The 26,811-nt window shown below is 45.0% G+C and overlaps 2 protein-coding genes across 13 annotated transcripts in view; one reads left to right on the top strand and one right to left on the bottom strand.

Annotated features, from left to right (window-relative positions):
• arvcf (ARVCF delta catenin family member) overlaps positions 1–2,996 on the top strand; it is a 230,796-nt gene extending 227,800 nt beyond the window's left edge. For all 12 annotated transcript variants that reach the window (XM_033043841.1, XM_033043843.1, XM_033043846.1 and 9 more), the window contains one exon: positions 2,646–2,996. Coding sequence is in view for 2 of the 12 variants with exons in the window: in XM_033043846.1 (XP_032899737.1) it covers positions 2,646–2,651 (6 nt within the window). In the remaining 10 variants the exon portion in view is untranslated. The remainder of the gene's footprint in view (positions 1–2,645) is intronic.
• Positions 2,997–10,589: 7,593 nt separating this feature from the next.
• On the bottom strand, positions 10,590–23,892 carry comt (catechol-O-methyltransferase). The gene is made up of 4 exons (XM_033043838.1): positions 23,610–23,892; positions 17,639–17,832; positions 15,551–15,682; positions 10,590–10,833 (listed from the first exon to the last, which is right to left on the bottom strand). Exons 1-4 carry the CDS (start codon positions 23,890–23,892, stop codon positions 10,627–10,629), a joined length of 816 nt encoding a protein of 271 aa, XP_032899729.1. The 3' UTR covers positions 10,590–10,626.
• Between the last annotated feature and the right edge of the window lie 2,919 nt (positions 23,893–26,811).

The raw sequence follows: 26,811 nt of genomic DNA, 5'->3' as shown, positions 1-26,811 counted from the left end.
TGCAGAACCTGGCGGACTGGTGCTCCAATAACAACTTGGCACTAAACACCTCCAAGACCAAGGAGCTGATTATTGACTTCAGGAGGTCCCATTCTGGAGAATACGCCCCAATCTCCATTTACGGGGGAAGTGTGGAGAGAGTGTCTAGCTTTAAGTTTCTGGGCACTCACATTTCAGAAGACCTCACATGGTCCACAAACACCACCACGCTGGTCAAGAAGGCACAGCAACGACTGTTCTTCCTGAGGACATTAAAAAAGACTGGTCTGCCCCAACAGCTGCTAACAACGTATGACATCTCAGTGTGGTATCTCAGCTGCACGGAGGCGGAGAGGAGAGCTCTTCAGCGCGTCGTCAACAGAGCGCAGAGGATCATCGGGACAGAGCTACCAGCCTTGGAGGGCATCTACCACACGCGGTGCCTCCGGAAGGCCCTCAGCATCCATAAGGACTCATCACACTTCTGCCACGGTCTGTTTCAACTACTTCCCTCCGGCAGACGTTACAAGGCCTTCTACGCCCAAACCTCCAGACTCAGAAACAGTTTTATCCCAAGAGCTATAGCGGCTCTGAACCGGCCCTAATGAGTGCCCCCCCACCCACCCCCTTTGGACAGTCTCCCTCAGATGGTCACGTCAATCAATTCAGCTTGCTTATTTATGTATTGTATTTATTTACCTTTCTTGTACATCAGTGGAGCTGCACACTAAATCTCGTTGCACTGACGTGCAATGACAATAAAAGATATTATTATTATTATTATTATTATTATTATTATTATTATTAACATCATATTTGGTACAGACATTGTAGGCCGAAGGGCCTGTTTCTGTGCTGTTCAATGTTCTAATATATCATCCAATTTAAAATGCATCTTCAGGCTGCAAATCGCACAGGTTTTTCTGAAGGACAGCACTGCTGGAGTTTTGATTCAGACTTGCTTCTTGTAATAGGAGGGGGGTTCTATCATGTCCAGGCACCTTTCGTGCCATTTTGACTGGGTCTTTCAGCTCCACTAACTATCTATCCCATCGCATGCTGCCTAGTAAAAGCTGCCATTTAGTTAAGGAAATTGGCCTCTGTAACATTGCTCCTTACTGTGTGGGGATTGGCTGAGAAAATGTGATAATATAGAACCAGTGTGATGGATGGTCACCATGCACTCAGTGGGCCGAAGGGTCTGTTTCAGTGCTGTATCTCTAAACAAAGCTAAATGTTATTTTTGCCGGACTATACCGAGCTGTGGGTTTCTGAACTGCTCAACCAGATTAAGCTCCTTCCTGCAAATTTGCTTTTAAGACACAGGCAAAAAGTGTTTTCATTTTCATAAACCCTTTTGTAAATTGCAGTTGAATCTGCTTCTGAGCTCTGCCCAATCATTGTTTTGTGTCCCTTCTCACAAGCAGTTCCCGACTCAGAAACATTGCTGTTTGCAGCAATTAATTTCTGCGCCTAACTTGTATCTTGTCCAGGTCCATAGTTGCCCTTTACTCTATACTTCTACAATGTTAGTTAGTTAGTTAGTTGTTCTACTTCTTAGTTGTTAAATCTAAAATATCTATGTGAAGCTTTATCTACTTGCATTTGTGCTTGTGGAAAAATTGTGTTTGTATTTAAGTTATTTGTTTCTCTGCGCACCACTGTTTATCCATTGTGCAAACACTGATTTTCTTTCCAAGATTGAAATCTGCATGCTTATTCAGCTAACATTCCTGTCCTAATCTTCTTAGTGGTTTGGTAATCCAACTTTCTACACTGTTGCTACATTTTCTATTGTCAGTATTTTTATAGCAAGCTACCATTTGAAGACATTTAATCAAATACCTTTTCAACATGCACCTTCTCAGGGCAATACCTTTATCAAACGCATCTTCAAAGCCATCCATTAAACTAGACTGTAGATGTGGCATCCATCTAACAAATCCTTGCCAGTTGCACTGGGATCTGCAAATGGTAGATAATATGATCATGCGATGTTGATTGTAAGAAGTTGCCCACAAAAGAAGCTAGTTTATACAAAGTGAAGAGAGACCAGTTTATCGTTCGTAGTCTCTTAAGATTGCATTGCATTAAATGATAACCACAAATATCTTAATTCTGAGTCAGGTCTCTAGTACCACTGATGTTAGTTAGATATTTTGCCAAAAAGAAAATTGTTCCTGTCTCATTTTGCTGATCTTTACTGTCTGGTGCAGAAAATATCTCTATTCTGGCTGGTTCTGATTCAGATATGCAGCACTCTCTCTTTGGCCACCCCATGCTTTTTTCTCTGGTAGATTCAGGAATTGTAACAAGAAAAACGAATGGGGGAAAAGTCAGCCATCTGGTCAATAAGTGTATGTACGACTGTGCCATGAAATTAGGGATGATTTGGGACTATTCACAGTGAGTTTCAGTAAAATTAATCTAATCAACATCTATAAATATTTTATATAAAGCTGTGTATTACATGTTGGGGAATCTGTTTGCTGCAAGACAGCCAGAACATGTTCAAAATAAATAACCCTTAGCAAAGAAGTTAGTGTATAATAGGCAGCATGAAGTACAGTGAAGTGTCCATTGACAATGGGAGCAGACATCATTTGAAGGTACTAATCTATTTCCACATTGTATAACCTCTCTATCGTTTCCTCAACTTATTCCAGGCATGAAAAGCAGCTGTCACGCAACATCATAGAGGATCTCCTGTTTCACCATTGCCGTTCGATTTGGAAGACTTCATTTCACTGAAGCTATCGACTTAATTGACAGAAGAACAGACAATTCCCAATGTTCCTATTTTAAAATGCAACATGTTTCCAGGGGTACAAAGGGCAGGGGACGGGATGGGATGGGCGAATCTGAGGTTGCAAATCAGTCTCCACAAACGTGAAAGCCCAGGGCCAAAGCTGAGCTTTAGTGTGGCTGGCTGCATTAATCTTCAAGAGGGTAAGGTGAAAGTTGATGAGAGAAAGTGGTATGGAGAAGGGAACAGAAGCCAAGAGGGTGTTTCTTTTAAAAAAAATAACTTTTCTATGTTTTTCGGAACTAGGTTCAGAATAACGTTTCCAGAATTGAAACCGTTTACCATAACTTTGCTAGGACTTGGATTTTGAATCATGATAAAATCAGGTCTAAATATGTGTTCATTTGATGATGGCATTTTACTCTGAGTGAAGGTAATGAAGATGGAAGGAAGGAGCAAGTCGATGCACGAGATGAGAAAGCTTTGAAGTTAAATCACCCGAGTTACTTAAGTCTACAACCACCGCTAGATTTATTGAATCATTGTGTGTGTGTGTATATATATATATATATATATATATATATATATATATATACACTTCTAATTGAGATGTTACATGTTCCATTTGGAAAGTGCAAAATATTTCAATTGACTGGGGCAAAATTGTGCCAACTCTTTGAATGTGGAAGAAAATTTTAATACATGGGTGGCATTTAAATGTCTCCATTTTGTAAATGTACCCTGTTCCCTGTTGGATTTTTTTAACTGCTTGTGCAATTACGATGAAACCCTGGATATTATTGGGATGCTCTGTGATTTGTGGCCCATTTCATCTTTGGTAAATTGAAAACCAGCATGACACTGATGACATTGGTGCCTACCGCCCAACCCAACCCCCACCCCCCTCAAAATATATTCAACAATTAACGGTGCTGTTCCAGTGCGATGACATTTGTAAGTATTTTGAACTGTAATATGTCTTTATACTCTTTAAAAAAAAAAAAAAAAAAAATTGTGTGAAGTTCCAGTTGATTTTTACTAATTGCAGCTGAGTTTTAAAACTGAACTTTCAACCCAAATCGTTAGAAAGCACACAAGTGAAACACCAAGAAGAGTTGAAACCACTTTGCATTTACTACAGCCGGCTTGTACAATACGCACCCATTGTGTCCGAAGATTGGCTTGACTTTTGCTACGCCATTTTGAAGCAGGACTCCGAACTTTTTATTTTCGGTAAAGAGTTTAATTTTTGAGAGTTCCTTCCAGATGATTTACCCGACGGATGAACCAGGATATTTAATTGCCAAAACAACGTCATTGGATGGTGTAGACACAACATTTGCTGTTCAATCTTTTTGTTACCAAAGGGTTGGAAAATGGAGGAGGTCTCTTAAGTACATTTATAAGAGCTGTTTGTGACCTTTTAATTAGTTCTTTTGTGTAGTATGTGCTGCAGGTGAGCTGCTTTGATGAATCACTAAGCAAGGTCTGCCATTCCTGGTTGTAGATATTACTGTTTGGATTTCTGGATACTCTGGTTATTAGTGGCAAATGTGTTTGTACTATCATGTGCCTTACAACTTTTCATGGTAGAAAAAAAAGATAATGTGTTTTTATATATATATATATAATATATTACTCTTAGCATAACTGTAGTTTATACTGGTAGATATTGCATTGCATTACACTGTAATATAAATTACACTTAACAATGACTTATGCTTTCTTAGAACCTGCTACAGAGACCGAATGTATTATGTTTAATTCCACTAATACCCTGCAGCAAATAGAAAGCTTGTTAAACCAGGTTTGTAGAGTTATCAACTTGGTGTGTTTTCAATAAACTATGCCTACAAATGATCGTTTCTTCAAATCAGTCGTTATGTTTGCGTGGCTCCTCTCTAATAATAATAATAATACATTTTATTTATGGGCGCCTTTCATGAGTCACAAGGACACCTTACAAAATTTAGCAAATAGAGTAAAAACATGTAAGCGGAATGAAATAAATAGTAAAGACATCACCAGTACACAAATTAAAGACAGAATTCAATCCAAAGACAAAAATCAAAAACACAATGTGAAGAGAGAGCAGCGGCAGCTAAAGCTCGCCAGCGTCCACTCTCCCTTCCGGCAGCCATCTTGGACACAGAGTAAAATAATCATTTACACACAAGAAAAACATCCCCCCACAATGGTTACCACTGTGGGGGAAGGCACAAAGGGATCACAATGCAGTGATCAGATCATCAAACATCAATACATGCTTGCAATCGCTGAGCCAGACTCCGAGTTTGGTGTGGCTTCTTAGAAACATAGAAAATAGGTGCAGGAATAGGCCATTCGGCCCTTCGAGCCTGCACCGCCATTCGATATGATCATGGCTGATCATCCAACTCAGTATCCTGTACCTGCTTTCTCTCCATACCCCCTGATCCCTTTAGCCACAAGGGCCACATCTAACTCCCTCTTAAATATAGCCAATGAACTGGCCTCAACTACATTCTGTGGCAGAGAATTCCACAGATTCACCACTCTGTGTGAAAAATGTTTTAGCAGTTGTGGTCATGTTGAAGGGAGACTGCTAACTTCTGTGACGCTGCAAGTTTGGTCGTGTGTGCTTGGGACCCAGTCATGGGTTAGAGGAGCCCGAGCTGTCTGAGCTCCTGTATCACAGCAAATGTTTTCTTCAGCTGCCATACAAATGATGACACCAGCCATGACTTGCAGGCTGAGAAAACTGAGGGACAAAGCTGCAGCTTTGGCCAACTACTTTGAAACATGGCTCCTTAAACGCACAATCAGCAAGACCTTTTATGGCACGGTCTACCTCCCTCGTGCCAATGTCCAGAGAAATGAAACCATGAATGGGAAGAGGCACGAGTGGAATGCACACAGGTTTACTCTGGCACCAGCTTTGGCTGAACACTAAGGTACACAAATCATCAGAGCAAAGAAAGGTCATGACCGTCCTTCTCGTAAACTGTCAGTCTGCTCATGGAGACTGGATGCTGGCAACACTTACCATCCATGATAGAGTATTATGCAGCGTGGACTCATTTGGCGCCCATCAAAACACATACATGTGGGTGGCATACGGTGGCGCAGCAGAGTTGATGCCTGACAGCGCTTGCAGCTCCGGAGATCATGGTTCGATCCCGACTATGGGTGCTGTCTGTACAGAGTTTTAACGTTCTGCCCGTGACCGTGTGGGTTTTCTCCGAGATCTTCGGTTTCCTCCCAATCTCCAATGACATGAATTGGCCTGGTATTAGTGTAAATTGTCCCTAATGTGTGCAGGCTAGTGTTAACGTGCGGGGATCGCTGGTCGGTGCGGGATCGAAGGGCCTGTTTTCGCGGTGTTTCTCTAAACAAAATGTCCTTAATTCAATAACACAAACGTCGTCATCAACCCCCATCCGTACTTTCAAGTGCTGTGTCGTTTTGTTCCATCCTTGACTTGGGTTGAAGATTGCAACAAGCAAGATGCTGGTTAAGATGCATGCCCCAATACAAGCTTTGTCCTTGTTCAACAACCTCTTTCAACCCACCAGCTTCAACTTGCAATGTGGCCATCACAACCTACATGAATGTTGTGTTGGACATTGCCCTGGATATTGGACATTAATCTCTTCTGCAGATGGAAATTGTGGTATTCCTTCAGACTATTCATTTGGACGGTATTAACAAACTTCACATTCAACACAAAGATTAATTTAATTAATTTTCCAAATTGGCATTACAAATCCAGTGGTTAAATGGTTTTCACCATCCGTTAGTTGTCTGGTGATGGGTCTTGGTGGAAACAGAGAGTGTCTTGCTAACTCTCTGGGTGTTTCACTGCACCCACCTTTGATTCCATCTATTGGGCTACGGGTAGAGCCATCGGCTCGCAGAGCCTGTGACCCGGGTTCGATCCTGACCTCGGGTGCTGTCTGTGTGGAGTTTGTACGTTCTCCCTGTGACCACGTGGGTTGCCTCCGGGTGCTCCCGATTCCTCCCACACCCCAAAGACGAGGGGGTTTGTCGGGTAATTGGCCGCAGTAATTGTCCCTCCTGTGTAGGGAGTCGATGTGAAAGTGAGATAATAAATTGTGTGAATGGGTGACCGATGGTGGCTGTGGTCTCAGTGGGCCGGAGGGCCAGTCTTTCTAAATAAATATGATTTGTGGCTACATCCCACTCTCAGAAACTATGCTTGACTGGTACAATGGGTCACCGCGTACAGGAGAGGATGGCCTAAACCAGTGGTTCCCAACCTTTTTTAGTTCATGGCCCCCTTGGGCTCTTTATTTTTTCGGTCCCCCCCCCCCCCCCCCCGACATTAATAGCTGAAAAAAAGTGGTCCCCTTCATTGAACCTGTGGCCCCCTAAATCCCCAAATTTTTCTGTGGCCCCCCCTGAAATTTGCCATGGCCCCAGGTTGGGAATCACTGGTCTAAACTACGAGGGAGAAATACCTCTTCCACCTCCAAGCAACTAATCCGTGGCACCAGATGCTGTTGTGAAATTGGATCTCCATCACTGAGTACTATGGCATGGTAAAGCAGAACATTTGCATTGTTATTTCTAACGCAAAGACTACACTTCAAACCAAAATATTCAACAACGGGATCTATGAACTTGGCATACAGGAGTTTTCAATCAAATTATCTTTGGGTCGACTAATGTTTGAAGTGTCTTGGAATGACAAAGCTCTGTTGAAGGATCCCTGCAGTGACAAATTGCCATGGAAACTTGCACATGGGAAAGACATTTGTAGTGGTGGTGCTATGCAGGGATGGGGGGGGGGGGGAAACACAGCTACTTGTTTGACTGTTCCTTCCAAAAGAACAATTTTAAATTAGTCCTGTTTGTATTTTGCTATTTCAGATACAGATACAGGGTATATCTTTGCAAAATCAAGGCTGTGTTCAGTGCTGTCCTGTAAGGAACAGGGAATGTGTGCACACTAAAATATATCAGACTCCAAATGACAATTACATCAAGTGGATCTCATCTACTGAAGTAAAAATAGAACTACATTTCTTCTGGGGTTGGCTCGAAGGGCCGAATGGCCTACTCCTGCACCTATTTTCTATGTCTATTTTCAGATTACTTTTACTTTATTATGAGAACCTTCAGTGAGTTAACATTTCTTGATTTTATAATTGGAAGCTGGAGCCAAAACACTGACTGATCCTTCAATTCAAAATACTGAATAATGCTTTCAAATTAAATTGAAAAACGTAGTTGAGAGGAAGCAAACATACTTGTCGCTTCGGAATACTAAATTTTAATTGAAAAATTGTATTTTAATTGGCAATAATTACTGCAGCTATTCCACATAAGTCTCCTGATTAAATTATTCCTGAATTCACTTGAAATGTTTTTGCCATTTGTGATAGATGTGATGGTGTCTCTTCAGGATAATGGGTTATGCATGGGTGTCCTTGAACCTGAATAATAAAGTCGGGCAAGGAGAAACCAAATTGTCTTTCCTGCACACAGACCAGCCTCGCCACCATTGACTCCATCTACACTTAATGCTGCTTTAGTAAGGCAGCCAACACAAAGATCTTCCCCTCCACGGTCATTCCTTCCCCACTCCCTTCAGGCAGAAGCTCGAGGTGACGTGCGGTGAGGTCAATGGCTGGGGAGGCATTGGCTAGTATCAGACACACATATGAACCCAATAGAGGTAGCTTAAATTCACCATCCAATTGGCATGTTGCACAATGACTAGTGGATAGACAACCATATGTTTCATATTTCATATCACCATTCTTTACAACACACGCTGGAACTTCTATTGCCAGAGCTAAAGGACATTTATTGTCACATACACCAATTGATGCAGTAAATTTGAGTGATCATGCAGCACACAAATAAGATAAACACAACACTTACAATTTAACATTGAACATAAAAACATCCCCCCACAGCGGAATCAACGTTTCCCACTGTGAGGAAAGGCACCAAAGTTGAACAGGCCCCGGCCAAGGGTGAACTGTTCACCCGTGGTCGGGGCCTATTCAGGCCTGTGCAGTCGCCGCTGCGGCCCAGAGCCTCCGGATCAGCCACTTCCCTACCGGAGACCGCGGTTTCCGAAGTCCACAGGCCGAGCTGGGTGGATATTCAACGCTGGCGACCCCCCGCGATGTTAAGGTCAACGCCGCCTGCGGTGGAATCCAGTGCTGTGCCGCTGCTGCTGAAGCTCGCTAACGTGGAGGGGTGAGCCTACGAGATTGATGCTCGCTCTCCCTCCACTGGGCTCAAGACACGCCCTCCTTGTGAGGCAGATGTGATCGCTGCCTCCCCTGGTGCTTTTTCATTGCAGTTTTATGATGAGACCAGTGAGCACAAATTTAATCTATTTATATATGAAATGCGTTACTTGGACTATGGAAGATGAGGACATGTAATAAAGGGATCTACAAATATTACACTGGTGACATACAGAGAGATAGTAACAGGCACACGCTTATTGCCCGCGCTCCATGCAGTTTCTGAGGGGTTGCGCAATCAGAGGGGAGGCTCAGCTCGTTGCTGCCTCATCTCTCATCTCTCCCTGTATTTGCAGTGGAGCTGCGCAAATTTGGCGATTTTGACTATAAAAGATGATGATTAGATTCATATATAAATGACATTTGTAACACAGATCAGTGGAAAAATCTTTACATTTATTTTATTATTATTTTTCTTTACTTTTCTGAACAGCTATTTTCATTGGGCGCATGACAGGTGAGGCTCTGCCTCCCCTTACCGCACGTCCCTGGTACACTACAGGCCTCGGGAAAAGCTTCATCCCTTCTGTTAGGCTTCTGAACAGTCCTTCCATAAGATGGGGTGCAGTCCTGATTCTTCAACCTATCTCAACCCTGGACTTTGTCTCTGGAAGTGTTGCACTATAAGCTGCACCCTTTCTTTCCCTTTGCTCTACCTGTTACACAGTTTGGCTTAATTGTATTCATATATAGTGGTTTCTGATTTAATTCAATGGCATAACTTTTCACTGTACCTCGGTACACATAATAAATCTAATAGGTGAAATGAATTTGTGCCGGAAGGCATTCTTTGCCACTTTTTATGACCAGCAGAACACCGTTTGTTCCAGAAACTCTTAATTTTTAAACATTTGATTTTTCTTTTTACATTGATCCATTGCCATATCTTACTCTTATCGAAGGTGCTATGTGATGTCATGATTTTTATTGCCATTTTCCCCCAAACCTCGCTCTGAGGTTAATTATCACAACTGCTCCCCTGGCCACAGTCGGTGAACTCTGCCCTGGTTGGAATGCAACCTTAAGCTTGAGCTGTGCGGCTTGTAGCTGCAACAGATGGCGCTTTCAACTAACGATCCACTGGAGAGATGCAACAAAAGGCTCTTATCTAACGAGGATAAAGATGAAAGGCTTGGCTCGGATTGAAATGCTTGTTTGGCAAAGCACAGCCTTGACTCTTCTCCAAGACCATTCATGTCAAGTTCAATAGTAACATGATCACGGCCAGGAATTCCAGTCAATGACAGTTAGCAAAGACTCGGGGGGGGGGATCTGCTTGTGTAAAGGATCAAAAACCAGACCCAATCTGAACTAACCCGAGCCCAATTATGTGAAATCTTTCCCCCCCTCACCCGCTCTGACCAGGAGGCTTCTGCAGAAATGCAGGGGGGGAAACATCTGCTGATTCAACATTGCTACTGGTGAAGAACAGGTGAAGTATGAGGTTCAAAAAGAAACTAAACAAGTTCCAACAATTGGGTCTGAGTTTTATTATTTCATGACAAGCACTAGGTGTTCTAAATGTAGTGAGGGCTGCAGCCAACAACTACACATTTTACACAAGAGATGGTATGACAACACTTTCAACATCCACATGATGAGCATTTTTAGGATCTCTTCTTCTGCCTTCTGATTTTATCTTTCTGAGATTTTTACACACACTGGCCCTTTATAGATGGCCTTTTCCATTCCATCTTTTATCTTGGTGTACTCCAGGTGAGACGCGTAATGTGTGCACACATACCGAGGATTGTTCCGCACGTACTGCAGGAATTCTGGAGCTCCTGGTGAGATGACGTTGTCAGCAAGGAGTACAGAGCCCGTTCTCAACAGCCCGCATTCCTGTATCAACGGGAAAGGACAGTCATCAAATGGAGAGGGTGCAGGACAGGTCCAGCAGAATGCTGCCTGGACTAGAGGTTATACAATACAATACAATACAATTTTATTTGTCATTTGAACCTCATTGAGGTTCAAATGAAATGTTGTTTCTGCAGTCATACACACAATACAAAGACCCAAGACACAACACAATTTACACAGACATCCATCCCAGTGCATCTCCTCCTCGCTGTGATGGAAGGCAAAGATTTATCTCTCCCCTGCACTCCCCATTCCCCTCCCGATGTCAGAGTCAACGTCAGAGTCAACGTCAAAGCCCCCGGCGGGCGATGGCAATTGTCCCGCGGCCATTAACGCCGCGCCGCTCCGGGTCTTGTTGGAGCCCCCGACGTGCACTAGCAAAGTCTCGCAGCCATTCCAAGCCGCGCGGGGCGGTGATGTAAGCCCCCGCTCCAGGTCATCTTCAACCCCGCAACCCGGGCGGGAGAAGTCGCCGTTGCGGAAGCCCCGAAAAGCGGTCTCCCAGCAGGGACCCGCGGGCTGCCGGTATTACTGTCCACCAGACCTGCGGTTGGAGCCTCCGAAACTCCGGGGGTCGGGTCGCAGCAGCGCGCCACCACCGCTCCGAACTCGGCCAGCTCTACGATGGTGAGTAGGTCCGCAGCTCCGCGATGAGCCCTGCTGGAGGCCGCTCCACGTTGCTCAGCCCCAACGACAACGGAGACCCGACAAGGAAAAGGTCGGGTTCTCCGTGCAGGGGAAAGATTTTAAAAGTTTCCCCCGCCCCCCCACACACACATACCCCGTCAAAAAAAAAAAAAAACTACATTGAAACGACAAAAAATAATAAAAAGACAGACGGACTGCAGAGGCCGCTGCGACGTGAGTCGTGCCGCCAACCAGCCACCGGTCACTATCGGGAGAGGTTAGACAAACGTGGGTACACAAAATTGCTGGGGAAACTCAGCGGGTGCAGCAGCATCTATGGAGCGAAGGAAATAGGCGACGTTTCGGGCCGAAACCCTTCTTCAGACTTAGACAAACGTGGATTGTTTTCGTTCTGGAGTACCTTCTGTTGAGGAGAGGCCCCATAGAACTATGTAAGGCATAGATAGTGTAGACATTCAGAACCATTTTCCCTGTCAAATGTGGAAATGTCAAAGACGAGAGGGCAGAGTCTAAAGAGGAGAGGGCCAACGTTTAAAGGAGATGTGCAGGGCAAGTTTTTTTTTAACACAAAGGAGTGATGTGTGCCTGGAACATGCTGCTAGGGGTGCTGGTAGTGACAGATACGGTAGTGGCATTATAGAGGCTTTTAGATGAGGACATGGGTATGCAGAGAATGGAGGGTGATGGATTATGTGCATTTAACTTGGCATCATACGATATGATGGAACTTTATTTATCCCAACTTCCCTCATCCTCCCTGGATCACATTCATTCTTTAATGGTTTTAAATTCCGCGCACACTCTGAAACCTGGCCCACGTAGTTTGGCTTTGATGTGTAGGCGATCCATCTAATTGTAGTGGGTCTGCCTCGGCTAGTATTTATTTCTCCTTCAAGCCGATTACCACACAATCTGGTGCTTTGCACACTGAAGTTTCTGACAGTCTGGGTTGTGCAAACTGACTGCCTCTAGTTCTACATCACGGCAGCCAATAGTTGAAGGCCACAAATTGGTTTTGAAAGGCTGAGGCCCCAACTTTTTTATAAATCCAAATCTCTTTTTCTGGTCCAGTCTTGAAGGCCGTTCCATCTGCTCCTTTCTGCTCTCCCTCGCTTTTCCACCGCCTCTTCCTCTCTCTTCACCTTTCCCTGTACCCCAACAGTCACAACTCTGGCCTCAGTTCCACCCACTCGCCCTGTATCTCATTTGCACTGTTTTCTCATGTCTGTTGTCTGTTTTATTTACTTTTTTTTTAAGTCTCGAGCAATAAAAGGCACTGGATTATTTTTTAAGATAACCAATTGTATATTACTGTAAAATAATACTGAATTCCCTAAGCAGGAACTGTATTAGATATTACAGCAGAAGTTTACAGCTCAAAACAGCTCCAGGTATTTGACCACAGCTGTCAGAGCTACGGGTCTCACCGCCCTGCACGTCACTTGTCTGCGTTTTGAAATATTTATGCCCTTACAGGTTCTATTTTTTCCACTGAGTATTGTAGATCATTCCAGTGCAGTGATCTTCCCTCGTTTCTAAATGCCTCGGCTTCAGTGAAATCCTTCATTGTGAGTCTGCTATCTAAATGGTGTCGTTGGGAAAAGGAGAAGTACAACGGGATCTGGGGGGTCCTTGTACATCAGTCTATGAAAGTAAGCATGCAGGTACAGCAGGCAGTGAAGAAAGCGAATGGCATGTTGGCCTTTATAACAAGAGGAATCGAATATAGGAGCAAAGAGGTCCTTCTGCAGTTGTACAGGGCCCTAATGAGACCACACCTGGAGTATTGTGTGCAGTTTTGGTCCCCTAATTTGATGAAGGACATTATTGCTATTGAGGGAGTGCAGCGTAGGTTTACAAGGTTAATTCCCGGGATGGCGGGACTGTCATATGCTGAGAGAATGGAGCAGCTGGGCTTGTACACTCTGGAGTTTAGAAGGATGAGAAGATATCTCATTGAAACACATAAGATTGTTAAGGGCTTGGACACGCTAGAGGCAGGAAACATGTTCCCGATGTTGGGGGAGTCCAGAACCAGGGGCCACAGTTTAAGAATAAGGAGTAAGCCATTTAGAACGGAGACGAGGAAACACTTTTTCTCACAGAGAGGGGTGAGTCTGTGGAATTCTCTGCCTCAGAGGGCGGTGGAGGCCGGTTCTCTGGATGCTTTCAAAAGAGAGCTAGATAGGGCTCTTAAAAATGGCGGAGTCTGGGGATATGGGGAGAAGGCAGGAACGGGGTACTGATTGGGGATGATCAGCCATGATCACATTGAATGGCGGTGCTGGCTCGAAGGGCCGAATGGCCTACTCCTGCACCTATTGTCCACTGCTGTTTATCTGTGTACCTGATGCAACTCAAACAAATGGACTTGTGCATCACATGTGGACCCGACCTCGCTGCTCCAGACCTTGTCTCCTTCCACCCACCTCACATGATCCTCTATCTATCTGCTGGCCAGGAACTTCTGTTCAAATCACTGATTTGGAATAGGAGATGTGGATTTTCCTGGGGAATTTGTGCTAAACGATATCTCCAGTAAGGCAGCACGAGCCTCGCTGTTCATCACTGAGCCTGGGCCCAGTTACCACTTTGAGACCTCCTCAAAGACAAAGAGGGACAAATCGGAGCTGAAACTGGGTCAGTGATGGGAAGCAGGGGGTTTTGTGGAGGATAGGAATTGGCAGCTCTCCCTTACATTCGGTGTACGTCTGAGGTAATGGACACTGGACAGGGCAAAGATTTCAGTGTGAAGGAAATAAGATGCCTGACAACTACATGTCCCTGTCTTATTCCAATTGTATCAACGATCTGCTTTGGAATACAACATGTAATGTTGGGACACTTCATAAAACTGAATCCACGTCCTGAGGGAAGTGTGTTTTATACCAACAGGACTTTGTCTGAAGAAGGGTTTCGACCCGAAACTTTCCCTATTTCGTTCACTCCATAGATGCTGCCTCACCCGCTGAGTTTCTCCAGCATTTTTGTCTACCTCGGACTTTGTTAAAGCTGAATAAGATTCTATTGAGCAAGGATGAGGATATTGGATATTTCACAATTTCCGTGTGTTAATTTGTGGAAAAGCCATGTCCTCTCACTTGATGAAATCCAATTGTAACTGGTTGATTGGAGGAAAAAACAATAGAACACTAGTCTCTTTCGATTATGTCAGTGCCAGGCAGGTGAGATCTTTGTTTATGCTGAACACACGATAATTGTGACTTTTTTAAATTTCCTTTTGGTTTCTTAGTCTTGTAGTCAGAGGTATCAATGGACTTCCCTTGTAAATTCCCTTTAATGAAAGATGTTACAAGCAAGGCAGGTTTGATAAACTCGTGATTTAGAAAAGAGGAAACTCATTCCCGAGTCGTGACAAGCTTCTCTCAGGTGGATTAAGAATAAAACCGGCTGTCATTATTTGTGGAAACAAATGTATTTGTTATCATTGTACAAACAGCGATTTTCTCTGTCGTGTTTGGGATTCAGCGCAGAAACAGGCCCTTTGGACAAACCGTGTTCGCGCCGATCAGCGATCCCCCCACACTAACCTATCCTACACACACACACACACAGACACACACACACACACACACACACACTCAGACACACACACACAGACACACACACACACACACACACACACACACACAAACACACACACACACACACACACACACACACACACGGGAACATTTACAATTATACCAAGCCAATTAACCTACAAACCTGTACGTCTCTGGAGTGTGGGGGGAAGCCGGAGACCCCTGAAAAAAACCCACGCAGGTCACAGGGAGAACGTACAAACTCCGTACAGACAGCGCCCGTAGCCAGGATTGAACCAGGGGCTCTGGCGCTGTAAGGCAGCAACTCTCCCACCACCCACTGTTCTAGTAGGGACACCAGTGGGTCTCAGACACGGCGATGATGAATCCACTTGTGGCAGGATGTGGGTCTTTCCCCAATTACCGTTTTTCTTTGGCATTGGGAAGATGGGCTGAATGGCCTCCATTCACAGTTTCCCCACGAGTGCCCACCACCATCTTACCTCCAGGAGTTGGGTATCAGGTCGATAACGGTCCTTCCAGTGATCGAGGAATACAAAATCCACCGAGTCCACTTTGTGCTGCTTCTTCAATAGAGGAATAATATCTTCAGAGGCACCTTCCAGAATTTCCACCTTCAAGCAATGCAGCAAGAGGTAATATAGAGAGAGGGGGAGAAGATTCCAACAAACACAAAGAGTATATTAGAATGTGGGCTGCAGGAAAGGTTTGTGTCCTGGCTTCCACTGTACGGCCTGCCACTGAAATACCACTTCATTGTCAAGCTTCACCTGTCACCAGAGACTGTGCTTTGCTCTGTGTGAGCACAGAACAGTACAGCACGGGAACAGGCCCTTCGGCCCATAATGTCGATACCGAGTTGAACTAATCATTTTTGCCTGCATGTGAGCCTTATCCTTCCATTCCCTGCATGCCCATGTCCTTATCTCAAACCCACTTAAACACCATTGTCATTTCTGCCTCCACTACCATCCACTAGCCTTCGGGGGGAGGGGGGGGGGGAGAGAGGGAGAGAGAGGAGGGGGGGGGGGGGGGAGAGGGAGAGAGGGGAGGGAGATAATTGGCCCTGCACATCTCTTTAAACTTAACCCCTCTGACCTTAAAGCTCTGCCCTCTAGATTTTGATATTTCCACCCAGGGGGAAGCAGGCTCTGTCACCCCGAGCTACACCTCTTATAATTTTAGATACTTGGATCAAGTCTTCTCTCAACCTCTGGCCTTCTGGAGAAAACAATCCGAGTCGGATCAAACTCTCCTTATAGCTAATACCATTTATTCCAGGCAGCATTCTGGTGAAACATAGAAACATGGACAATAGGTGCAGGAGTAGGCCCTTCGGCCCTTCGAGCCTGCACCATTCGCCATTCAATATGATCATGGCTGATCATCCAACTCGGTATCCTGTACCTGCCTTCTCTCCATACCCTCTGATCCCTTTAGCCACAAGGGCCACATCTAACACCCTCTTAAATATAGCCAATGAACTGTGGCCTCAACTACCTTCTGTGGCAGAGAGTTCCACAGATTCACCACTCTCTGTGTAAAAAATGATTTTCTCATCTCGGCCCTAAAAGATTTCCCCCTTACCCTTAAACTGTGACCCCTTGTCCTGGACTTCCCCAACATCGGGAACAATTTTCCTGCATCTAGCCTGTCCAACCCCTTAAGAACGTCTGGTTAATTGATGTCAAATGGTGTGCCCGTGAATTGAAACATCTTTTCAACAACCGAGCCTGCTACTATTGCCCCTGTGCCTTTCTTTCTCTTCACATTGCAAACCAAGTCGAGTGCGGTGAAGTTGTGTTCCACGCGGGAATATTGCAAGTGAACCGACTCGTCCCAACAAGGCGTTTCCCCGAGGGAATGAGAACCCTGGGAAACGTTTTCACCCATTCTCTTTGATTAATAACAAACCCAGTTTCAGACAAGAAAGGACCACACAGAACGAGTTGTGCCTCACCTTGGCTTAATCCTGAGAACATTTGGACGTGAGGCCCAGTAATAGCCATCTATTACACTGTGGCAGCCCACTGCTGGAAGCCATTGGCTTAGAAGTACTTTGGCATAAGATCATGAAAGACTATGAAAATATATTTACCTCTCTGATCCAGAAATATCAAATTTAAATACCTTTGCATTGAAACTGGTCAACTGATCGGCCGACTTGGGGTTACTGAACATCCCGCGGTCTAGGCATAAGCTCTGGGACGACCGCACCTTTGCGGTTGCAGCTCCTAGTCTGTGGAACAGCATCCCCCTTCCCATCAGAACTGCCCCCTCCATCGACTCCTTTAAGTCGAGACTTAAAACTCATCTCTACTCTCAAGCCTTTCTTGACGTCCTCTGAGGGAGGGCTACATGTGTGTATTTATGTATGTACTTAATCTATGAACCAGTGTTGTGTAACGTTAGTACCTCCACCAATGTAAAGCACTTTGGTCAATCTTTGAGAGTTGTTTTTTAAATGTGCTATAGAAATAAAAGTGACTTGACTGAACAGTAAATGACTGGGTGTAAAAGGTTATTTTTTAATGAAGGGCTGAATTCCTTGTGCTCTCCGTTAGCTTTACCTTTCCCCCAACTCCGGCAAAGTGGAAGATCTGCCTGGCAACGTCTGCGTGGGTGGGATTCAACTCGACCGTCATCAGGCGAGCGGCAGGTTGAAGCACGCGGACCATGCGGAGAGCTGAGTAACCGCAGTATGTGCCCAGCTCCAGCACGGTCAAAGGATTTGCCTCCTCCAACACCCTGTCCAAAATTGCACCTGCCAAGAGAAGCACAGCAGTTACAGCAGAGAAAAGCACAGCGGCACAGCTGGTGGAGCCACTACCTCACGCCGTCAGAGACCCGGGTTCAATCCTGACCTCAGTTGCTGTCTGTGTGGAGTTTGCACCTTCTTCCTGTGACCACATGGGTTTCCTGCAACATCCCAACGACCTGCTTGATTGTAGGTTGATTTGCCTCTGGAGAATTCCTCCGGATGTGTATGGAATGGATGAGAATGTGGGATAACATAGAACTAGTGTGAATGGGTGATTGATGGTCAGTGTGGACTCGGGGGGGCTGAAGGGCGATGACAATCTAGTTCATAGTCACCATTACCTCCGTAGAGGCAACTGTGGTGGCCTCAATAGGCCTGACTTTGGGGTGAACATGGGATGGGGACTGGACATTGTGCCTTCCTCCACAGTGCTACCCACTGTGGGGGGATGATTTTTTTGTCTAATTGTAGTCCTGTAGGTCTGTGTCCAAGATGGCTGCCGTGAAGAGAGAGTGGACGCTGGCGCGCTTTGGCTGCCGCTGCTCTCTTTTCACACTGTGTTTTTGATTTTCTGTTTTTGGATTGAATTCTGTTTTTAATTTGTGTCTCTGTGATGTCTTTATTACTTGTTATATTCCGATTATATGTTCCGATTACTATGTAAGGTGTCCTTGAGATGTCTGAAAGGCGCCCATTAAATAAAATTTATTATTATTATTATTATTACCATTCTTATTCCAAACATACTTAATTCCTTGAACTAGCGCGATGTCTTGTTAATGTTTGAAGCAGGGTGGGAGATTGCAACCTTCAATGAATGCATTCAACCCGGCGTGCACAATCAAATAAGATGAAATACAATAGGTTGTTCTCCAACGTTAGGCTGTGCTCGCCACACGCAAGAAGAAGAATGTTTGAAGCCGATATTTGTGTCACAATTATCACACCATCATCCTCAAATGTACACTCTCTGTGGATCGAGTCACCCATAACATGATTGAGGTGGAGACTTTGGAGAAAGTCCAGAAGAGGTTTACCACAATGTTGCCTGGATTATAAAGTATTAGTTTGAAGGAGAGGTTGGGCAAACTTGGAAACGTTTCTATTGGAGTGATGGAGACTGAGGGGAGACCTGATAGTAGAATATAAAATGGAGAGAGAGGCATTGATAGGGGAGACAGTCTTTTTCCCAGCGTGGAAACGTCAAATACTGGAGGCCAAAGCTGTCAGGTCAGGAAGCTTAATGGCGATGTGCGGGGGCAAGTTGTTTTTTGCTGGGTGTCTGGAAATAGCTGGCGGGGAGGTGATGGAAACAGACATCGAGGAAAGTAAGTAAGTAAGTTTATTGGCCAAGTATTCACATACAAGGAATTTGCCTTGGTGCTCCGCCCACAAGTAACAACATGACATACAGTGACAGTTACGAATGACTCTGAAAACACTACACATTAATAATAATAAAACATTAATGATAAAATACCATTGATCAAGCAGGTGAACCAACAAAATGCCAGATCAAAGGGAATATAAACATGCAGGGAGTTAAGGTATACAGATCATAGGCAGGCTGATGTGTTTTGTTGAATTTGGCATTGTGGGCAGCCTAGACATTGTGGACCGAAGGATCTGGGGACTGGGTCTATTAAACTGTGAGCCATTAAGACTTGCCTTAGCTATGTCACCGTTCACTGGATTTATAGATGTGTAGAAGTAAGTCAATGAGTCATTGGAGCAGAACACAATGTTTCTTAAAATAAATTCTACAGTAACTCCAGACTGGCGCCAATCCACTCTCACTCTTCCAATGGGTTGAAACAATTCTTTGTGGACAATTGTGACATGTTGAATGGTTTTGAGAATCCTTTCAGTTTAGCTCATGGTTTTCTCGGAAACTATTACTCATCATGAAACACAGAGGGTTGGGTTGTCTGTGCCCGCAGACTTGGTGAAAGCAGTCCAAAAATGTCACCGTGTTAATCGGGTTTTATCTAATCTTTCTCGCAACTCCACCCAACCAAACACTGACATTGTGTGGAATGGAATTTTATCAGAAGCTATGTCGGGGTGAGAATTCTACTCTGCTAGATTCATAATTAATGTTCCCAATTTCAATGCACCGCCTTGATGTGAAATATCGATAATTGCTTCCCCCAACCCTTCCACCACCAACAGATGCTGCTTGACCCGCTGATTTCTTCCAGCAGTTTGATTTTTGCTCCAGATTCCAACATCTCCACCTTCTCGTACGTCTCCTCCCCGGTTTTCATCGTCTTTGCTACAAACTGTGACTTGAGCAGGGGTCAGACACCTGGGGTCATGTTGACTTGGTGATGTATGAGTTTCAACAAACTATTTGGTTGTCGAAGGCAATACGATTGATCAGATGACAAAGTGCTGATCAGACGTCTTCAGACTGAAGAAGAGTCCCGACTTGAATGTTGTCTGTCCATTTCCTCCACAGATGCTGCCTGACCCGCAGAGTTCCTCCAGCACTTTTGGTTTTTACTTGCAGCCTCTGTAGTTTCTCGTGCCGACAATTCTTCAGGGGCAGCCCTTCCTTTGGTGACAACATTTCCAAGCAGGAATCTTGAGTGACTTTTAAACAAAAACTCCAAAATAGACAATAGACAATAGGTGCAGGAGTAGGCCATTCGGCCCTTCGAACCAGCTCCGCCATTCAATGTCATCATGGCTGATCGTCCACAATCAGTACCCCGTTCCTGCCTTCTCCCCATATCCCCTGACTCCGCTATTTTTAAGAGCCCTAACTGGCTCTCTTTTGAAAGCATCCAGAGAACCAGCCTCCACCGCCCTCTGAGGCAGAGAATTCCACAGACTCACCACTCTCTGTGAGAAAAAGTGTTTCCTCGTCTCCGTTCTAAATGGCTTACTCCTTATTCTTCAACTGTGGCCCCTGGTTTCGGACTCCCCCAACATCGGGAACATGTTTCCTGCCTCTAGCGTGTCCAAGCCCTTAACAATCTTATATGTTTCAATGAGATCCCCTCTCATCCAAAATAAATGCTGGAAGAACTCAGTCAGTCGAGTTGCATCAGTGGAAGGAGAAACCAATGTTTCAGGTCAATGACCCTCCATTGGAACAAATGCTGTTCGATTCGCTGAGATCTTCCAGCATTCCTGTTCCATTTTATGTTCCAGCATCAACATCATTGTTGGTTTTCCACTTTAACTGCTTTCTTTCCTCTGCTGCCCAGCCTTGGAAGGTTGAGAGTAAATGCAAGCAAGCATTTTGAGAGAGACCCGCTCATTGTGCACAGTTCAGGATCCTCCCCGGCGCGAGTGGTTTGAGATGAAGACTGGAGTGTGTCCCTGGGGGGTTTAGCCCTTCTTGTGAAACTCGAGAACTAACCATTGTGGACTAACGAGAGGAGACTTTGCTGGGTAGATGAACAACTACCAAAAGGACACAAAGTGCTGGAGTCAAACCCCTGTCCCACGGTACGAGTTCATTCCAAGAGCTCTCCCGAGTTTGCCCTGATTCGAACTCGGAGATTTACAGTAATGGCCGCTCGTCGGTACTCGGGGCTCTCGTGGACATTTTTCATCACGTTGAAAAATCTTTACGAGTCTTCCCGTGCTTACCTGCCGTTAGCGAGTCTTCCCGAGTACCTGCTGTTAGCGTTACGAGCCGCTAAGAGACGTCCCCGAGCTCCGACGTACCCGCTACGTTCATTCTCTGTGCTTACCACGAGTTTGATTTTTTTTTTTAACTCGGGAGAGCACTTGAATGAACTGGTACCGTGGGACAGGGCTATAACTCAGCAGGTCAGGCAGCATCCCTGGAAAACATGGATAGGTGACGATTTGAGTCACTTATCCATGTTCTCCAGAGATGCTGTCTGACCTGCTGAGTTACTCCAGCACATTGTGTTTTATTTTTGTGTATTAACCAGCATCTGCAGTTCTTTGTTTCTATCCGTCGACTTAAATGGAATCCCGATGCACTAACACATTTAATTTGACAATTTTAATCCTATTTACAAACTCGGGCTAGTATATTGCCCCCTGATCAATACTTATACCCTTTTCTTGAAAACAATTCTCACGGCATTTTGCCATCAAAGGATAAATTATTCTGTGATCAAATCAGCTTATTTTATATTGAATTTGGCAGGTAATCTGCAAAGTCCCTTGCCTCAGCCCAGCCTGTAGATAGTTACCATGGTAACAGTAGTCAGCTCCACGTATCTGCCGTCGTACATTGTCTTGTGGTGTGGGTTCATTAATCATGGGTGACATTTGTTATTGAAGGCGTGAGCCCTGTACAGATCTTATCCGTGAAGCCAGAACAACCTGGCAGCTTATTGATGCTCACTGCAAATCAAAACTACTTTGACCAAGAAAGGTCACTCTGACACATAATAAAGAAACACTTTTGCCCGGGATTAAAGGAACATCCTCGTAGCAGTTGGAATCTACGAATCACAATCCAACATTTTCGCCCGTCATTCAATATGATCCAAGTTTTTTTAAAATCTTTGGCAGGTGATTCTGAGCAGCATCATAACATGAAACATTGGCTCAGTATCTTGCACCATAGATGCTGCCTGACTTGGTGTGTGTGTGTTTACAGCACTTTTTCTTCTTATTGAAATGTCACTGTTTTAAAACCCTGTCCCACGGTACGAGTTCATTCCACGAGCTCTCCCGAGTTTGCCCTGATTCGAACTCGGAGATTTACGGTAATGGCCGCTCGTCGGTACTCGGGGCTCTCGTGGACATTTTTCAGCATGTTGAAAAATCTTCACCAGTCTTCCCGTGCTTACCTGCCGTTAGCGAGTCTTCCCGAGTACCTGCCATTAGCGTTACGAGCCGCTAAGAGACGTCCCCGAGCTCCGACGTACCCGCTACGTTCATTCTCCGTGCTTACCACAAGTTTGATTTTTTTTTTAAACTCGTGAGAGCTTTTGGAATGAACTCGTACCGTGGGACAGGGCCATTAGTTACAATATGTCCATGGATTAAGTGGAGATTTGGACTGAAAGATACAACTTGGAGCAGGCCCTCTGGCCCAATGAGTTCACGCTGACCATCTGCGCGAACTGTTCACACTAGGGCTGTGTTATCCCAACTCCCTGCACACGAGGGGCAATTTACAGAGGCCACAAGTCTTTGGGATGTGGGAGGAAACCGGAGCACCGAGGGAAAACATGCAAACTCCACACAGATAGCACCCACTGTCAGCATCGAACCTGGATCGCTGGCATTGAGAAGCAGCAGCTTTACCAGCTGTGCCCAAGTAATCAGATTGATTAGTAGGACTGGGTGTTACAATCCCTAAGATTTTACACTACAATTGACATTCTCGGGGGTGACCACGAGGTGAATTTGCTACCAATCAGACACATCTTCAGTTGTGTTCCTCAACGTCACTGGGTGTTTCGGCCTTTAATCACAAGACACCCTCAGTCGAGGCAGGCCCTGGGTGTGTGTCTTATGGTTAGCCTCTAGATAGTCACGTGGCAGCCCAGGCAGCATCTTTCCTCTACAGCCACTGCTCCATTCGGCGGCATTGGCAAGTTATTTTCTTGCCCACCTTTGTGTCTGCCCTCTAACTCCTACTTCCCTCAGAATGAACAGAGTAAAAATGACCAATTCAGGCACGCACCAGGAAAGGTGAGTTGCCTGAAATGATTGAATTCTATATTGAGCTTGTAAGTAATTGGAGAGATTTATGTTTTGCCAAATAACATAATGTTAATATAATGTGATGTGGTTACATCGTGATTGAGATGTTTTTAAATATAAAACAAGCCTACCTTTCTCATCGCCCACATTCATCGCCCACTCCTTGTCCCGGCAGTATTTGTCGATATTCTCCACTACACTCGCTGCATCACCTTGCACAGCATTCTGCAACACATACTGTAGAATCCTGCTCTCTCTGCTGGTGCCGGTCATCAGCATTGCCAGCTTCTCCTCCAGGACTGTGTGCCAGAATATTGCTGCTGTACTGTTGTTTTTACAGAGGACAGGGAGCAGGAAGAAAAGCAGGAGGAGACTGGCTACCAGGAAGCCGAGGCTGGTGAGGTACTCTTCCATCTGGTGCCTATTGGCAAAAGCAGGAAGTAAATAGGAATAAAAGCCAGCTCTGCCATTCAATGAGGGGCATGGCTGCACTAATCATGGCCACAACTCCAATCTTACACACTTAGAAACATAGAAAATAGGTGCAGGAGGAGGCCATTCAGCCCTTCGAGCCAGCACCGCCATTCATTGTGATCGTGGCTGATCGTCACCAATCAATAACCCGTGCCTGCCTTTCCCCCATATCCCTTGATTCCATTAGCCCCTAGAGCTCTATCTAAAGTCCCTGTCCCACTTAGGAAACCTCTGGAGACTTTGCGCCCCACCCAAGGTTTCCGTGCGGTTCCCGGAGGTTTTTGTCAGTCTCCCTACCTGCTTCCACTACCTGCAACCTCCGGCAACCTCCAGGAACCGCACGGAAACCTTGAGTGCAGTGCAAAGTCTCCAGAGGTTTCCATTCAGGTTTCCTAAGTGGGACAGGGGCATTACTCTCTCTTAAATCCACCCAGTGATTTTGGCCTCCACTGCCCTCTGTGGCAGGGAATTCCACAAATTCACAACTCTCTGGGTGAAAAAGTTTTTTTCTCACCCCAGTCTTAAATGACCTCCCCTTTATTCTAAGACTGTGGCCCCTGGTTCTGGACTCGCCCAACATTGGGAACATTTTTTCCTGCATCTAGCTTGTCCAGTCCTTTTATAATTGTATATGTTTCTATAAGATCCCCCCTCATCCTTCTAAACTCCAGTGAATACAAGCCTAGTCTTTTCAATCTTTCCTCATATGACAGTCCCGCCATCCCAGTGATCAATCTCGTGAACCTACGCTGCACTGCCTCAATCACAAGGATGTCCTTCCTCAAATTAGGAGACCAAAACTGTACACAATACTCTAGATGTGGTCTCACCAGAGCCCTGTACAATTGCAGAATAAATCTTGTGCTTGATCCCTGTAATTTGTGACTCACTATTAATCCAAAAGTCTATCTCGTTGTTCAATATCCTAATCTTTATGGGGTGGAGAATTTACGAGACTTGCTAGCTTTGAGAGAAGAAATTCATCCACATCTCTGTCCTACATAGCTGATCCTTTCATCTTCACGCTCTGCATCCTAGATGGCATGAAAACATCCTCTCAATGTATAACTAAGAATTTCCCACCTCCCTCCACTGAGCATCTTATTTCTTCGATCATATGGTTTCTCATTGTGGTTTCCTCCTGAGAGTATAGATCCATTTACACAATATTTCCTTCTGAGGCAACTTCTTCAAAACTAGGAATGACCATTCCATGCATTAGTCCCATGGCACATTTATCCTGTCTTTAATGTGAACAAAAATAAATATGCCATTCTCCTGGTTAACTGTCCCCAAATCAGGAATATTGCCCGCCTCCTGTAGAGACAGAGTATTGAGTTATTCTGCATGGATCAGACTCTTCAGCCCAATTCATCTATGCCAACTAAGGTGTCTTTCCAAGCTATTCACATTTGCCTGCATTTGGCCTACATCACACCCTTTCCTATCTCAAAAATACCGTTCAGGCATTGTTCCCATTCCCTTTGAAATAAAAGCTATTTGAGTTCTGCAGCAATTTGCATGCCCGTTAGTTGATACATGCGTTAACATGGAAGGGCATTAACCATCGAAAGTACTCCCAAGAAATCGCATGTGTTGACGTCAGTGAATTCACTGTCCATCCCCCACCATTCTCTAGGTATATTCTTCCATCGCCTACCCTGCTGAGATAAACCGACCTCCTGATACCCAAAATTGAACCTTGACCAATATGTCTAATAACATGATGCCATCTCGCACAGAAGGGGCTTGCAAAAAGCACTTTCGCTTGGAGTGTGCGACAGAGAAACTCATAGACAAGTACACACAAATACAGGTGTTTAAGAAGGAACTGCAGATGCTGAAAAATCGAGGGTAGACAAAAATGCTGGAGAAACTCAGCGGGTGCAGCAGCATCTATGGAGCGAAGGAAATAGGCAACGTTTCGGGACGAAACGTTGCCTATTTCCTTCGCTCCATAGATGCTGCAGCACCCGCTGAGTTTCTCCAGCATTTTTGTCTACTACAAATACAGGAACAGTTTTCTGCAACCTATTACAGTAAAAAACCCTTGCCACTGACAGCTTGCCTGCTGGAGGTATCCATTCAACCTTGACTGCTGAAACTAATTGTCATCTCCAGAGGGAGCAACCCCAGGAGCACGTTCTAATGGATATTCCATCTAAAATTAAAGATTCAACGGTCTCATTGAGATTTTTAATGTATAAAAATATTAGGGAAGAACCTATACCAAACAAAAATGAGAAGACAACTTCCTTCTGCAGTTGTACAGGGCCCTAGTGAGACCACACCTGGAGTATTGTGTGCAGTTTTGGTCCCCTAATTTGAGGAAGGACATTCTTGCTATTGAGGGAGTGCAGCGTAGGTTTACAAGGTTAATTCCCGGGATGGCGGGACTGTCATATGCTGAGAGAATGGAGCGGCTGGGCTTGTACACTCTGGAATTTAGAAGGATGAGAGGGTATCTCATTGAAACATATAAGATTGTTAAGGGTTTGGACACGCTAGAGGCAGGAAACATGTTCCCGATGTTGGGGGAGTCCAGAACCAGGAGCCACAGTTTAAGAATAAGGAGTAAGCCATTTAGAACGGAGACGAGGAAACACTTTTTCGCACAGAGAGTGGTGAGTCTGTGGAATTCTCTGCCTCAGTGGGCGGTGGAGGCAGGTTCTCTGGTTACTTTCATGAGAGAGCTAGATAGGGCTCTTAAAAACAGCGGAGTCAGGGGATATGGTGAGAAGGCAGGAACGGGGTACTGATTGGGGATGATCTGCCAAAAACACTTTGAATGGCGGTGCTGGCTCGAAGGGCCGAATGGCCTACTCCTGCACCTATTGTCTATTGTCTACAAGTATATAG

This window comes from Amblyraja radiata, chromosome 25, assembly GCF_010909765.2.
Source record: "Amblyraja radiata isolate CabotCenter1 chromosome 25, sAmbRad1.1.pri, whole genome shotgun sequence".
Classification (NCBI taxonomy): domain Eukaryota; kingdom Metazoa; phylum Chordata; class Chondrichthyes; order Rajiformes; family Rajidae; genus Amblyraja; species Amblyraja radiata.
Note: the sequence above shows the minus strand (reverse complement) of the source record. Positions and strands in the feature narration are given on the sequence as shown.

Bases quoted from the DNA above. Each gene is read 5' to 3' on its own strand.
- comt (XM_033043838.1), bottom strand. From the start codon at position 23,892: ATGGAAGAGTACCTCACCAGCCTCGGCTTCCTGGTAGCCAGTCTCCTC. The intron at 17,833-23,609 runs GTAGGCTTGTTT...TTCTCTTGGCAG, and splicing joins GAATGTGGGCGATGAGAAAG to GTGCAATTTTGGACAGGGTG. The intron at 15,683-17,638 runs GTAAAGCTAACG...CATTGCTTGAAG, and splicing joins TTGCCGGAGTTGGGGGAAAG to GTGGAAATTCTGGAAGGTGC.